The sequence below is a fragment of the Rattus norvegicus genome, chromosome 1, assembly GCF_021556685.1.
Source record: "Rattus norvegicus strain SHRSP/BbbUtx chromosome 1, alternate assembly SHRSP_T2T, whole genome shotgun sequence".
Taxonomy (NCBI): domain Eukaryota; kingdom Metazoa; phylum Chordata; class Mammalia; order Rodentia; family Muridae; genus Rattus; species Rattus norvegicus.
In genome coordinates this window covers 8,825,137-8,838,570 of record NC_141534.1, presented here as the reverse complement: position 1 = coordinate 8,838,570, position 13,434 = coordinate 8,825,137, and the positions used below count along the sequence as shown (strand labels likewise).

General features: G+C 43.6%; 1 protein-coding gene across 9 annotated transcripts in view; it reads left to right on the top strand.

Moving 5' to 3' along the window:
* The window catches only part of Phactr2 (phosphatase and actin regulator 2), a 269,278-nt gene that overhangs the window by 179,275 nt on the left and 76,569 nt on the right, over positions 1-13,434 (top strand). For all 9 annotated transcript variants that reach the window (XM_087553953.1, XM_087553942.1, NM_001437803.1 and 6 more), the window contains 1 exon segment: positions 4,120-4,287. In XM_087553953.1, the coding sequence (XP_087410079.1) occupies positions 4,120-4,287 (168 nt within the window).

The following is a 13,434-nucleotide window of genomic DNA, read 5'->3' as shown; positions in this document are numbered from 1 at the left end:
GTCGTGTGTGATCTACTCTTGTAATCCCTACACGTAGGAAGCTGAGGAAGAGGATTATGAGTTCAAGGCCAGCCTGGTCTTCGTAGACCAGGTCTCTTCTGCATAAGAAGAGCAAAGAAAAAGAAAAACAACAAGAAAGTATGTGAAGATTAACACTGAAAACAGCTAGATGGGAGGGAGCCCTCCCCCACGTGTAAATGCAGGCTCTTTTGGGCTTAGATAGAAGAGTTTACAGAAAATTTCAAATGGGTTTTTGATGATAAGTTTGTTCTAAAGAAGAAACATGGAAATACCAGGGGTGCTCCCAATCTCCAGGTGTCTGGAAAAGATTTATTCTGCCCATACGTCCCTGCTGTGCCGCGCTTCGAGAGAACTGCAATGGCGTTGGGCCAACTGTTCCACCACACAGTGTCTAACAGCCAGGGTGATTTTAAGTAAGAGTCCACCAATTATAAAAACAAGTAGGTTCATTGTGCCAGGGGGATACACAAGCTCACTCGTGCATGTGCACATCCCCCTGTGTCTGCTGGGCCCCCGGCCTCTGCCTTGAGAGAAGACATGTCCTTCATTCCCTATGCGGTCATGAATTTAACACAGCTCTTTTTTAACTCATCAGCCATCTCACCCGACCGTGAACCTTTGTCATCAAGGAAATGGTTGCTCTTTCTTTCTTTCTTTCTTTTTTTTTTTTTTTTACTTTGCTTATTTCTCCTTACACGTGTAGAATAGACTGAGCTTCACTGGTTCAGATGGAAATCCCAATTCTTATGGTGCGTCAAGGAACCAGGTGTGTGGCCTGGATGATGATGATGTTTCCTCTCTAATGTAAGAAAGTAAGAATGAACTTGGCGTCGCCACAGAGATGAACTTCATATGGAAACATTAGTTCTTCTGTTTGCAGGAGTCAACTCTTCTATGTATATTTACAACATCTAGTTGTTCAAAATTGATCTTTTTCTGAGATTTCAACACCGAGACTCGTGAGAAAGAAAAAGCACACACTGGCTTCCTCAGTGGGTTGTCCTGTAGCACACAGTAGGCAGCTTGAACAGGAATAGAAGTGAAGGTTTTAGTTCTCTGCTGGGGCTTCCCTTTGTCCTAGGGTAACAGACTCCCATCCCCACGTCTCCTTCTGCAGAAGTTTGGCTGCAAATGGGGTTAGGACCACTTACAGAAGGCTGTGGTACCTCTGCCTGAGTGGCACTTGGGATCAGAGTAGAAATCCAAAGAGAGAAGAGAGGAACTTGCCGTGTGCAATTGGAAGAAAATGCATGCAGACCCAGCTGTCCACGTGTTTGTAACCGTTGATTGATGCTGTTCATTCAGTTTGGAATTTTCTTGGCTCTTGATATGTCAGGGGATTTCCTTTTTAACCAAAACTTGAACTTTTACGTATTATGTCATGATATCCCACATCTTATTTCAACCTTCTGCTTCCATTGACTTCACCTAACACTTGTGCAAGCGAGCGATGAGTACCAGCTCGCCACTCGTGCACAGAGGTGAGAATCCAGGTTCTTGCTGACACCCTTTATATGAAGGTCCTCATTAGTACCCAACAGGGGTAGGATTTCCAGTGGACAGGGTTTGACACAGCCCCAGGTGCTGCCTGGGGTAAACGTCTAGGCTCCGTGCAGTCTCCACTGGCATTGTGGGGGATGCTTCCTTACCTGCTAATAGGCATGAAGGTCCTCTTGTTTTGTCTTCTGCGAGCACAGCTCTGGCAGAATTATCAGGCTCCTTGCTGGAGACTCTTGAGAGTGAAAGCCTCGTTCCTCCTGCATTTAGCTTTTGCTTGGTGTGTATGATCACAGCTTCCTTTGCGGTGTTTGGCCAGAGCACAATAGTTGTGGTCTAAACGTCTCTGTCTTCTCAGGTTGTCTTTTGTTCGCCCCTGTCTGGTAGCTAGAAAGAACAGGCTTTTGTCAAGGCCTTTTGGCTCATGTCCACTGGTCTGTCTGGTCTGTTAACTTCTTCAGCTATAAAAGTGAGAGATGGAGCCAATGTTCCCACAGCACCATGTTTTGGGGGTTCTGAGAACTTACAGCGATCTGCTTTTTCTCTACTTCCCAATCATCCCTTTAAAACCCAGTAGCACACAGGGTTGCCATTGATTTCCAAGTTTATACTTAAGAAAAGGAAAAGGAGTAAAAATATCTCCCTTGAAGTGGAAGTGCTTGCTTTAGAATCTTCTTATTCCTCGTCCCTTCCTCAGATAGTTTTTGTTATGAAGATTTTCAGAACTATACAGAGGATAAAATCATTTAATCATAGCCCCCCTGTCCTTACCGCAGAGCTTCAACAACTGACCATTTTGGTATGGCTGGGTAATTTTATTCACTTGCTCATTTCATCTGCCTTAGTTAGGGTTTTACCTCTGTGGACAGATACCATGACCAAAGCAACTCATATAAGAACAATGTTTCTTCGGGGCTGGCTTACAGTCTCAGAGGTTCAGTCCATTATCATCATGGCAGGAAGCGTGGCAGCCTGTAGGCAGGCATGGTGCAGAAGGAGCTGAGAGTTTTACACCTTGATCTGAAGGCAGCCAGGAGGAGACTCTCTTCCACACAGGGTGGGGTATAACCATAGTAGGAGACCCCCAAGCCCTCCCCAACAGTGACACACTTTGTCCAATAAGGCCACACCTACTCCCAACATGCCACTCTCTGTGAGGCAAACATTCAAACACATGAATCTATGGGAGGCCAAACCCGTTCAAACCACCACACACCATCTATCCATTCATTTGTCTTTGATGGGTATCAGCACAATTCATCTGTGATCACTTAAGCACATGTATCAGTCAGACTTTACTCTGTGAGTTTTCTGAAGTTAATTTCATATAAAGTGAAATAAAAAAAAAACCTAGAGATCTGTGACCAGTTTTCTTTAATACATCCAATATTGAGATAAATTCTATCTCTCAGTTTCCTATCTCCAGTTAATTCTGATTTTCTTTTTTCTTTTGGCCTATTTTATTTTGATTCATATTGCCTATTTGAAACTTTGATAAAAATGGAATCTCAAAGTGCATTCTCTCTTCTATGTGGCCTTTTCAGCATGTTATTTCTGGAATGAACTCAAGTTGTTTGTACAAATGGGTTTATGCCATAGTTATATCAAAACTAACAAGAAAAGGGGTCCATTTAATCTTGAACTTAGGGGAAGTCTTGGCTATGAAAATTCTATTTGTATTTATTTTCTCCCTTAATATTTTATTATGAAAGTTTCCAAAACCTCAGAGAAGACGAAAGACTTGAATGCATCTGCCACCTGGATTCAACACTTAACATTTTGTTGATTTGAACAAATTGTTTATTTGTCTAAATACCCATTTTATAAAAAGACTGAGTAAAATCATCAGCTATCATTGTCTAGGTTTTTGCCACTACAATTTGGAGTTGGGATGATATCAGTCGTTGTTATGTGCTTTGTGTTTTGAATTTGCTATAAGGCAACTGCAGTGTGTGTGTGTGTGTGTGTGTGGTGTGTTTCTGAATGATAAAATACTGAAGGCATATGAAAATAATGCTTTGTTACATTGCCATACCCATGTTTCCCACAGAGTTTCATGACAGTTACCAGTTTATTTGAGGCTGAAAGATTGCTGTAACAGAAGCACACGATAGTGTTAGCATTGTAAAAATAGAGTTTAGCTTCCTGGCACTACACTTTATTTGGGAAGTGCTACGGTTTTCGCAGCACTATGACTCTGAAGTCCTTGCTGAGAATGCCAGACTAGCTGTGGAGGAGGAGCATCCTGTTGCTGGGATACCAAGAGACCTCCACCCCTGCACGATACATAGATGTGTTGTTGCACATGGTCTCAGCTGTGGTTCACGGGTCTTTATTTGTCTGGCCCTAACTCTTCTGTAAGTCTCTTGTTCCTTTTCTGTTTCCCAAAAAACGATTACCTAGGGGGACTATAACTCATGATTGATGGATTCCCTGATTGATATCAAGAGAGTCCTACCAGCTGCAGAATAGGGCAAATGGACTTTATGTGAGATTCCAAAGAGCACAGGAAAGTTGCTGTTCACAGTCCAGGAAGAGACAGAGAGTGCTGTTTCAGACTTTCCTTGCAGCTTTTCTCTAACTTGATTTCTCTTTATACAGTTGATGGACTAGACAAAGCCTCCATAGCAAACTCAGATGGCCCCCCAGCAGGTTCCCAGACACCTCCCTTCAAGAGAAAGGGGAAACTCTCCACCATTGGTAAAATCTTCAAGCCTTGGAAATGGAGGAAAAAGAAGACCAGTGACAAGTTTAGAGAGACCTCAGCAGGTACGATCACTGTCACAGTTGCAAAACGATAAATAGTTAATGTTTTCGGCCAGGTGAATCATACGCTTTACGTGATTTCTCTTTCAGAATGGATATGTACTTGCATTTAAAATGAAATTGTTGCACTTAAGGATGAGCAATTCAACGGTTCTGACTGTCCCTAATTTTTGCTCCGACTTTGGCTTTCCAATATTGCCTTACATTAAAATACAGTTTTTTGTTAATTCGTGTAGATACAGACATATGAAAAAGCAGAGGCAAAGTAGAAGGTTGGAGGTGGGATGGCATCTGGAAGTGTCGAGGCATCAAACACCTGCGTTTTCGTATATACAGAGTTGTGCGCGGTCTGTCTGTTGCTACTAGTAGAAACATATCTGTTAATTAAAACTATATTTCTTAGAGCAGGATCTTGTTGTAGGCTGACCTTGAACTCATTCCATGGCTGGCCTTGAACTCCCGATCCTTCTGAGTTCACCTCTTAAATGCTAGGTATACTAATTAAAGGCATATGGCACCACGCCTGGCTCAGAACTTAAAAAAAAAAAAGTCTTCTTTATTGTAGTTTGTCCAGAGACAAGATGCCAGTGACTAGGCAAAAGAATGTGTTGACGTTTAATGTTAAAATCCCATTGAGTCTTTAGAACAAACCAATAGTCTCTGTCTTAGGAAAGATGATGGGAAATTATTCCATGATCATTTACTTTGTGGATTTATTGAGTGTGGAGAATTACATTGGACTGGGCGTGACGGCATGCGCCCCAACCAATCAGAGGGTGAGGCAGAAGAACTGTGAGCAGAAGGCCAGCCTGGATTGTATAACAAGACTGCATGCCAAAGTGAAAGAACAGGTGAAAGGAGTAGAAAGGTGGCTCAGAGTTTAGGAGCACTGGCTAATCTTCCAGAGGACCTAGGTTCAATTTCCAGGACCCACAAGGCAGCTCTCAACTGTCTGTAACTCCAGTTCCGGGGGAGATCTGACACCCTTGAGTTAATGCATATAAAATTATATGTATAAAGAGTGGAAGGAAAAGAGACCCTGTATGAGAAGAAAATCAATCAAAAGAATTTCATTGATTTGTACCTTTCACGTGGACTTGTGGGGGAAATTGGTTTTAATACAATCTAATCAAATGCTGGGTGTCCGTGGAATTTTGTTTAAGGGCAAAAGACATTTATCTCTTGATATAAGTCCAGCTTTTGGCATGACTACCGTTTTTAAACAGTTTATCAAAATTTCTCATTATGCTACTCTGCAAACATCAGCACGTGTGCAGGATCACAGAGAGAACCTTGTGAGCCCCACAAGACTGACCTCGTGTCCTTTTGATGTGAAACAGAATAGAAGATACTAGACACAGCACAAATGTGTGCAACAGGGACAGCAGAGCTCCCTAGAGACAAGTGTCTCTGCTGTGCTCCCAGGTAGAAAACTTGAGTATTTGCTGTCTAATGCACAAAAATGATACCTGAGAATGCTTCTGGAATTGTCTTGGAGGACGGAGGTTGTAAAAGCACAAGAAGAGAAAAAGATTGCTGGGAGTTGATATTTGTAGACAGTAGGTTCATGAGTTTATCGTCCTTCTTTATACCATGACAGTAAAATGTAGAAAATGACAGAGGCTTGGATTGAGGGGGGCAGTGGATACTGACAGTTTGACCATGTCTAGGGGCTTCCTGGATTAGAAACCAGTGTGAGATAGTGTGCTCTGTGCTGTGTGAGGACCAGTTAGTGGTTTCCTTCCTATCAAATGCTGGATAATCCTGGTCACACCAGATGGCCTCTGGGCATTGGGGTGTGTGTGTGTGTGTGTGTGTGTGTGTGTGGTGTGTTAAAATCCGAGGAATTAGTTCCTGGAACGGCGTCTTGCTCTCCCTGTTTTTCAGGAGTGGATGGAACCAGGTTGCCCTTCTGAAGTGCTCCTCTCATGTTTCCCCCAAACATTGCTAGGTTCTGGCTCTGCAAGTTACCATGGTTACTCAAGATGGGAGAGAGCTCTTGGACTATAACATTAAGATGTTGCGAGGAAACGAGAGGCTCTCAATTATCTCTGTGGCTCGTTATGCAGATCTGAAGCTACTCACGTGCCCCCTCCTTAGAGAGGACATGTACAGAGAATTACCCCTTCCTCTTTCCTTGTTATTTATTTGAATTATGAAATAGTCCTCAGCGTATATGTCTGCCTGTCTACTCTGAGGCTTTGATTTCTGTTGAGACCCAAAGAAAGTATCCATTGAAGCTTAAGCAAACCAAAAGGGCTGAGAGTATAGCTCAGTGTTAGAATAATTGACTGGCCACTGTGAGTGTGTGGTGGTGGGGGGACATTTTTCATTTTCATGTTGAACAAGGGTGTAACAGAAAAATGACAATAACCAAGAAAATGGTATCTTCCTTTAAAAAAAAAACTATTTCAAATAGGAAATCCAGGCTGTTTGAACATGATCTAGGCTATGTGTAGTCTGGCAGGGCCGTCTACAGCATCTGAGGGTGGGGAAGATGGTGAATTTCTTCAGAGAAAAGTAACTATTGAGCATCAGTCCATGATCCCCTCAGCCTGATATCCCATGTGTTCCGTGGTCATCGCCTCGCCTATATGCGAGGGTGTTTAGTTAGAAGTAGTCTAACACGAATGTGTTAGTGTGTGTGTTTGCACTGTACATGCTCCCTACCCCAGTCTATTCTAGTGGTCCTGAGTCCACCATGCTTTGGAATGCTCCTTCGAAGCCCAAAGAAACACCTCATCTTCAGGGCAGATCATGTTTGTACACAGACTTCCAGTTTTTTTGCCTTGTTCCTGGGCAGAAATTTAGCCCATAATTCTGATTCATTCTCCAGCAGGAGGACACCCCTCCTTTTCATCCACAGCTGAGTGTATTTTCATGGCTGACACATTCTGAGAAATATGCTTTAGGCTGGCTTGGTGTGGTGAACATCACAGCTTAACCATAGTGGAATGACAAGGGAGTCCTGTGATTGCTCCTTTCCAAACCCCCTTCTGTACCATTTCTCCTGGGTCTCATTTAGTAAAGGAGGCCTTCCTCAGTCTGGCCTGAATCAAACTTGTCTCCCTTCCCTCTTTAGTATTCAGACTGACATTTATATTTTTTCTTCCTTTCTAATTGTTTCCCTGTTTTGTTTTCAGAAGAGAGATGCAAGAATAGCTTCTGCATCTTTGTCTCTGTCAGTTTCTTTCAGTGCTAGGGATCGCAACCAGGTCCACCGTGCTAGACGAAAACTCTGCCACCTTGGAGTTTTAAACATGTTTGTGACTCCCCAAGGTTAGACGTGCGAGCAAGTCCTCTATCTAAACAGTTACTCTTCCAACTTTTGCGTCCTGTTACCATCAAAACCAAGAGTCTTGAAAACAGCCGGCACCTGCTGCTTCCACTTTCCCCCACACTCAGCACCCATCCCTAGATCAGGTACACAAGGCGACGCAGGAAATTCCGGGAGGGAATGGCCGGAAGCACTGTGCGCATGCGCATTGCAGCATATATGCTGCATCCTGAGCTAAATAAGAAAACCTCACTCTAAATTTTTCTGTCCTGACATTTATTTTGATTTAAAAGTAGACTGTGCTCCTCGATAAAGAAAACCAAGGCGTTATCGCCTTGAGCACTGTGGCGTGTGCATGATGCTGTTAGTAATGGCAAAGGCACGCCTGTTGAGATTTTTAGATAGAGCCATTGTAAGCTATAGCATTCTAGGAACCAGACTAACTTGCAAAGAGCCCTCTGGCCCAAAGCTGAAGTTACTGAAAGTGTTCCACAGAGCGGGAGAATAACAACAGTTTTCACTGATGGTTGTTACATAGAACATTCTGCTATGACAACTCCATTCAGACTAGCTCACTGAGTCATGAGAGCAACTTATGAAGTCCGGGTGACGTGTTACCCGCTTCTACTAGTGAGGAGTCTTGGTCTAGGACAGTCAGCGGGCTTTCTTTTGGAAACGGGAGTCTGGAAGCAAAAAAGCACTGCAGCCAGCACCCAGCCCACTCAACGTTCCGTTCGTTACATTGTATCCCTGTAAGGTAACTTCCTGCACAGATCAGTAAACATCAGTCCTCCCTAGGGTTTGGCTCATTGGCTTGCTTTTCCTATAAGATGGATTTGGTCCTAGTAAATTACTTCGGTTCTGCTTGGCTGGCCTGATTGCTGCAGTGCACGTTCAGAAACATGGTTGGCAAGGATCAAAATTATGTTTGCTCCTAGAAAAGCATAATATTGTCCGTAACCATGGAAGCATAATATTGCTGCCTGGGATTACTTTCCATATCTGCCAAGAAGGATGAAGCGAACGGATTTCTCTGAGATGGGGCTTGTTAAGGCCTGCTCTCACTGTATAAGTACCCGAAAGCTTTTTAATTCTTAAACTCTCGCATTCCACTAAGAAAGTAGACATGCTGTCATCTCTATACCATACTGGAAGAGCAAGACAGAATCTGCCCTGTTTCCCAATTTACTATAGCGGAGGGAAGTTACATAAAACCAAGCAATGGGTACACAGCAACTAGAAAGTTCCTTAGACGGGACTCATTGTTGTTTCTAGGAAGGGTCACGGAGCAATTCCATCTCTGGTATACTTGGCACTGGTATAAACCACGATGGTATGGGGACGCCCTTGAGACTGAAATGCCTTCTCTTATGCATTATTGGCTAGTAGGGTAGGAGGCAGAAAGCAAACTCGAGGAAGTGTGTAGAATGTCAGGAAGTGGGTAGTGAAAATTACAGCAAAGAATTGGAAGAGTAACGTGAGAGATCATAATTGAGAATGGATGGGTCAAGGAAGTGTCACTGGAAAGAAAAGCCCCAGGAGAAATCCTGTGAGGAACCATGTGAGTTAGCGATCATGTGCGCACCCTTGCATCACCAGCGGTGTCAGCGCGTGAGCCTCATTCATTCTAAACATCGCCATCTCCGACAGCTGAACATTCACAGTGCTTGACCCTCATGCAAATCCTGGTAGTTACCTCATCTGTTGCCAGCACTTTGTCTGGTGAGAGCTGGGCCTGATGCCTCTGGGATGCCCATCCCCTCTCTGGCTGTGTCTGTCACCTGTTGTATGTGTCACAGGAACTGTGTCTGTGAGCTCTCTTCCTCCATGGCCTATCTCTCCCGTCAGTGTTAAGACTAGTGTGAATTCCCTTTCATCTCTGGGTATCTCTCTTCATTGTTACTTACCCACATTAGTTTTCTACTCCTAAACAACCTTCATCATTTCCAGTTCAGAGCAAAGGGCAGCGGCATTTTCCAACTTTCCCTTTTAGTGAGAAGACTATATAGATTTGGGGGGTGGGGGAAGGATGTAGCAGTCATAGCCGAAAGACTCCTTCGATGATCTCCAAATTGTTAGGGGATGGTTTGGGCAGACTCTCTTAGAAACGTTTCCCTGTGAGTTTCCCTTAGAAACAGGGTTCCCCACCCCCCAATACTGGCCTGTGCTAGCCATATCAAATTCCTAACCTTCTAGAAAACACATGGCATTTTGCATGGTTCAGAAAGTTTTTTTTTTTTTTTCTACTCTGCCTCTCTGTTTTTGATATAGCTCAATGAACCTTGAGCTCGTGGGAAGAGATATTTAGTCCCTGTGACCATGACAGTGTGTGTCTCTGAGATCTTAGAATCAACTGCAGTTTGGCTTTTGGGAGCACAAATGTGCAAAGGTCCCTCACATAGTCACTGTCAGTCACTGAACGTGTATGCCTTTTGCAAAGAGGTTATCCATAAGAAAAAAAAAACCGTGTCTGTGTCTGTATCTCTGTCTGTCTGTGGTACAATTCTAAGATTTTTTACTATATGAATAGTTTTGCCCAACCACTTCCAAAGTTAAGATGCATCAATGCCAGCTCCCTGCTCCACAACCCATTTCTTCCCTATGCTGCCTTTTGCGTGTGAATTAACCTCCCTCACTACCTTTTGGCTAACATAGGTCAGTTTCTTATTGAAATTCACTCTGGAAAAAAAAACAAGCAAAAAAAATAGCATTAATGCATCCTTCACAAAACTCCTAAAGTTCATACAGAATCAGAAAAGGCCCCAAATAACCAAAGCAATCCTTATAGAAAGAACGATGTTGTAAGTGTCACAATAACTGACCTCAAATTATAACAGAGGAGGTGAAAGAGTTAACTCAGAAGTAGCAACACCTAGTGCTCCTGCAACTTGCACAGAGTTAGAGTTCTGTCTCCAGCACCACATCAGGTGGCTGACAGCTGCCTGTAACTACAGCATCTAAGGATCCAGAATCCTCCTCTGACTCCTGCAGCTACAGCATCTAAGGATCCAGAATCCTTCTCTGACTCCTGCGGGCACCTGCACTCACATACACATACCCAAGTGTGTGTGCCCACACGTGTGTATGTGTGTGTATGTGATGCATACACACACACATATACACATACGCAAACATGCATGCATGTACACACACACATACATACACATATGCACTCGCACACATGCACACACACACACACACACACCTCTGCACATGTTTTCTAAAAAACATTCCAATTATATTACAGAGCAATAATAACAGATGACATGCTACTGGCACAAAAAACAAAATCATAAAAGTCCAAGCAAGCCATAAATAAACCCATAAGGTTGTAGCCAGCTAATATTTAACAAGGCTGTTTAAAAAAAAAACATACATATTCAGAAAAGACTGCTGCTTCAGCCAGCAGTGCTAGGGAAACTGGATTTTCGTATGTGAGGCAAAAGATTACATCGGTGTCTCTTACCCTGCACAACAATCAATTTGGAATCGATTAAAGGTCTCATTATAAGATCTGAACATTTGAGGCTGCTAGAGGAAAACATAGGCAGAGGAAAACACCAAAACATTTCAAGGTACACAGGGACAGGCAAGGGTTTCCTGAGCCCAGTTCAATGGCACAGGAGATAACCTCAAGAATTGACAAAGGGGACCACAGGAAATTAAGAAGCGTGTAGACAGAGCAGAAAGCAATCACCAGAGTGAAGGGACGGCCTTCAGAATAGGGGGAAGACAGCCTTGCTGCCTACACATCAGCTAGGGATTAGCAGCCAGGATGTATAACGAACAGCAGGAATCAAACGTCCCAAACACAAGTGTCCCAGTCACGAGACTAGCTGATGAACTGTAGAAACAGATCTCAACAGCCAGCATGCGAGTGGCCAGTAAAATACTTGGAAGCTGTTCAACATCCTTAGCCATCAGGAAAACGCAAATGGGGGCTGCTTTAGGACTCCATCTTACCCAATCAGAATGGCTTCCAAGATAACAAGTGACACTGGAAGGATGTGGGGCAAGAAGAGTCCTTACTCACTGGTGGTGAGAATGTAGACTCTTGGGCCACTACAGAAATAAATAAATACGGAGTCTCCTCAAAGACAAGACTGCATTGGCTGGGCCGCGCCAGTCTTGGGTAAGGGTTCTAAAGAAGCACATCACAAAGACTCGCGCATCCATGTTTATAGATACGCTACATACGGTCGTCAGTAAATAGAACTGGCCCGCACATCCAAGAGTAGGTTGGTGGATAAAGGAACACGCAGCCATAGAGAAGATTACAAGACTTGGAAAGGCAAATACTGCACGACTTCTTTCATGTGGGGACCTAAATTTTAAATTGTGTGTGTGTGTGTGTGTGTGTGTGTGTGTGTGTGTGTGTGTGCGCGCGCGCGTGCACGCGCGCTGTTCAAGACTTAGAGAGTGGTTTGTGGCCAGCATTAATTAATGGATGTCTGAAATACAGAGAGTGAATGCATCCCTTAGGACGTTGAAAGAGGGAGACTCACCGGAGAAGCATGGGAGTAGTTGGAGTTGGGGAGGAGGCATGAGAGAGGGCAGTAAGGGAGAAAGGCAGATAGGAGCGGAGCACGCCAGGAAGGAACATACTTCTTTGTAAACTAACTTTAAAAGTTAAAAAAAAAAAAAAGAAAACAAAGCAAAGGACAGTGGCGTTCAGTACTAACGAGGAGAGGATCGACAGGTGTATCCCACAGATGTCCGTCCACCTCCTTTGTGCTGTTAAGTGATACTTCAGGGTGTGATCTCATTCTGTGGCTTGCTTAGCCATTCCCCCATGGAAGGACACGGTTGTCAGTTCCACTTGGGAGTAATTACAGCTGAAGCTACAGTGAAGTTCCAATATAGGTTTCCGTGAAGGAGCATTTTCACTTGTTGGGAGGGAATATGGAAGAATGGGCCCCATGTTGAGTGTGTTTAGTGTTGTAAGCAATAGTCAACCTTTTCCAGAGTGTCAGCAGTGTAAAACAGTTCCCCGTCATCGTCACACTGTGATGTTGTTATTATTTTAGAACAGTTCCCCGTCACCGTCACACTGTGATGTTGTTATTATTTTTAATTATAGTGGGAAAGACGCCGTCTCACTGGGGGCGGTAATGCTCACCTGTGACTCTTCCACACAGGAGGATAAGATTGGAGTATCTCTGCAGAGCTGTAGGCCAGCCTGGGCTACAGAGTGAGAGAGTGTCATGGCACCAATGATCAAATTGTCTATGTTAACTATTTTTAAACGTGCCACCAGTCCTGTCAGGTACCTTTAGGTCATTATGAAATCAGGTATCTGACATTTTGTCTTACAGAACTGAAGGTCTAGCTAGTCAACAACTCTGTCCTGTCTTCTGGCCGCCATCCTTTTTATCTCCCATCAGTTGCCATTACTCATATTTGAGCTGAGAACTCACTGCCTGGCTCAGATGTCTTCCACTCGTGGACTCAAACTCTCTTGGCTTCACTCTAGGCCACAAAAACATCTTGTTATGTCCTGTGAAGCTTTTATAATTCAACATTGTACATATTTCAGTCAGCTTGGGATTACTATTCACACCAGGTGCGAGGTTTGATTGAGTCATTTTAGTCCTGTTTGCTGAAATAATACATTTTTTCTCCATTAAATTACCTTTCCACAAGTTCAAAAATTGTCTTTGAGAAAGGTCAGGTCAGTCTTCCGGCTCCTTTTTATGGTTCTGTTTTCTCTCAGCTGGTTTTAAGACTATAGTTTCTAGATGCATCGCCCCCGTCTGGTATTGTTTGGACATCTCCTCTCAGCCTTTAGTTTGTCTCTTGTTGTTTTTATGGGACCTTTTATAGATCAGAAGTTCTCCGATCTGGCAGTGCTCAGTTTCTCTCTCTCTTTCTGG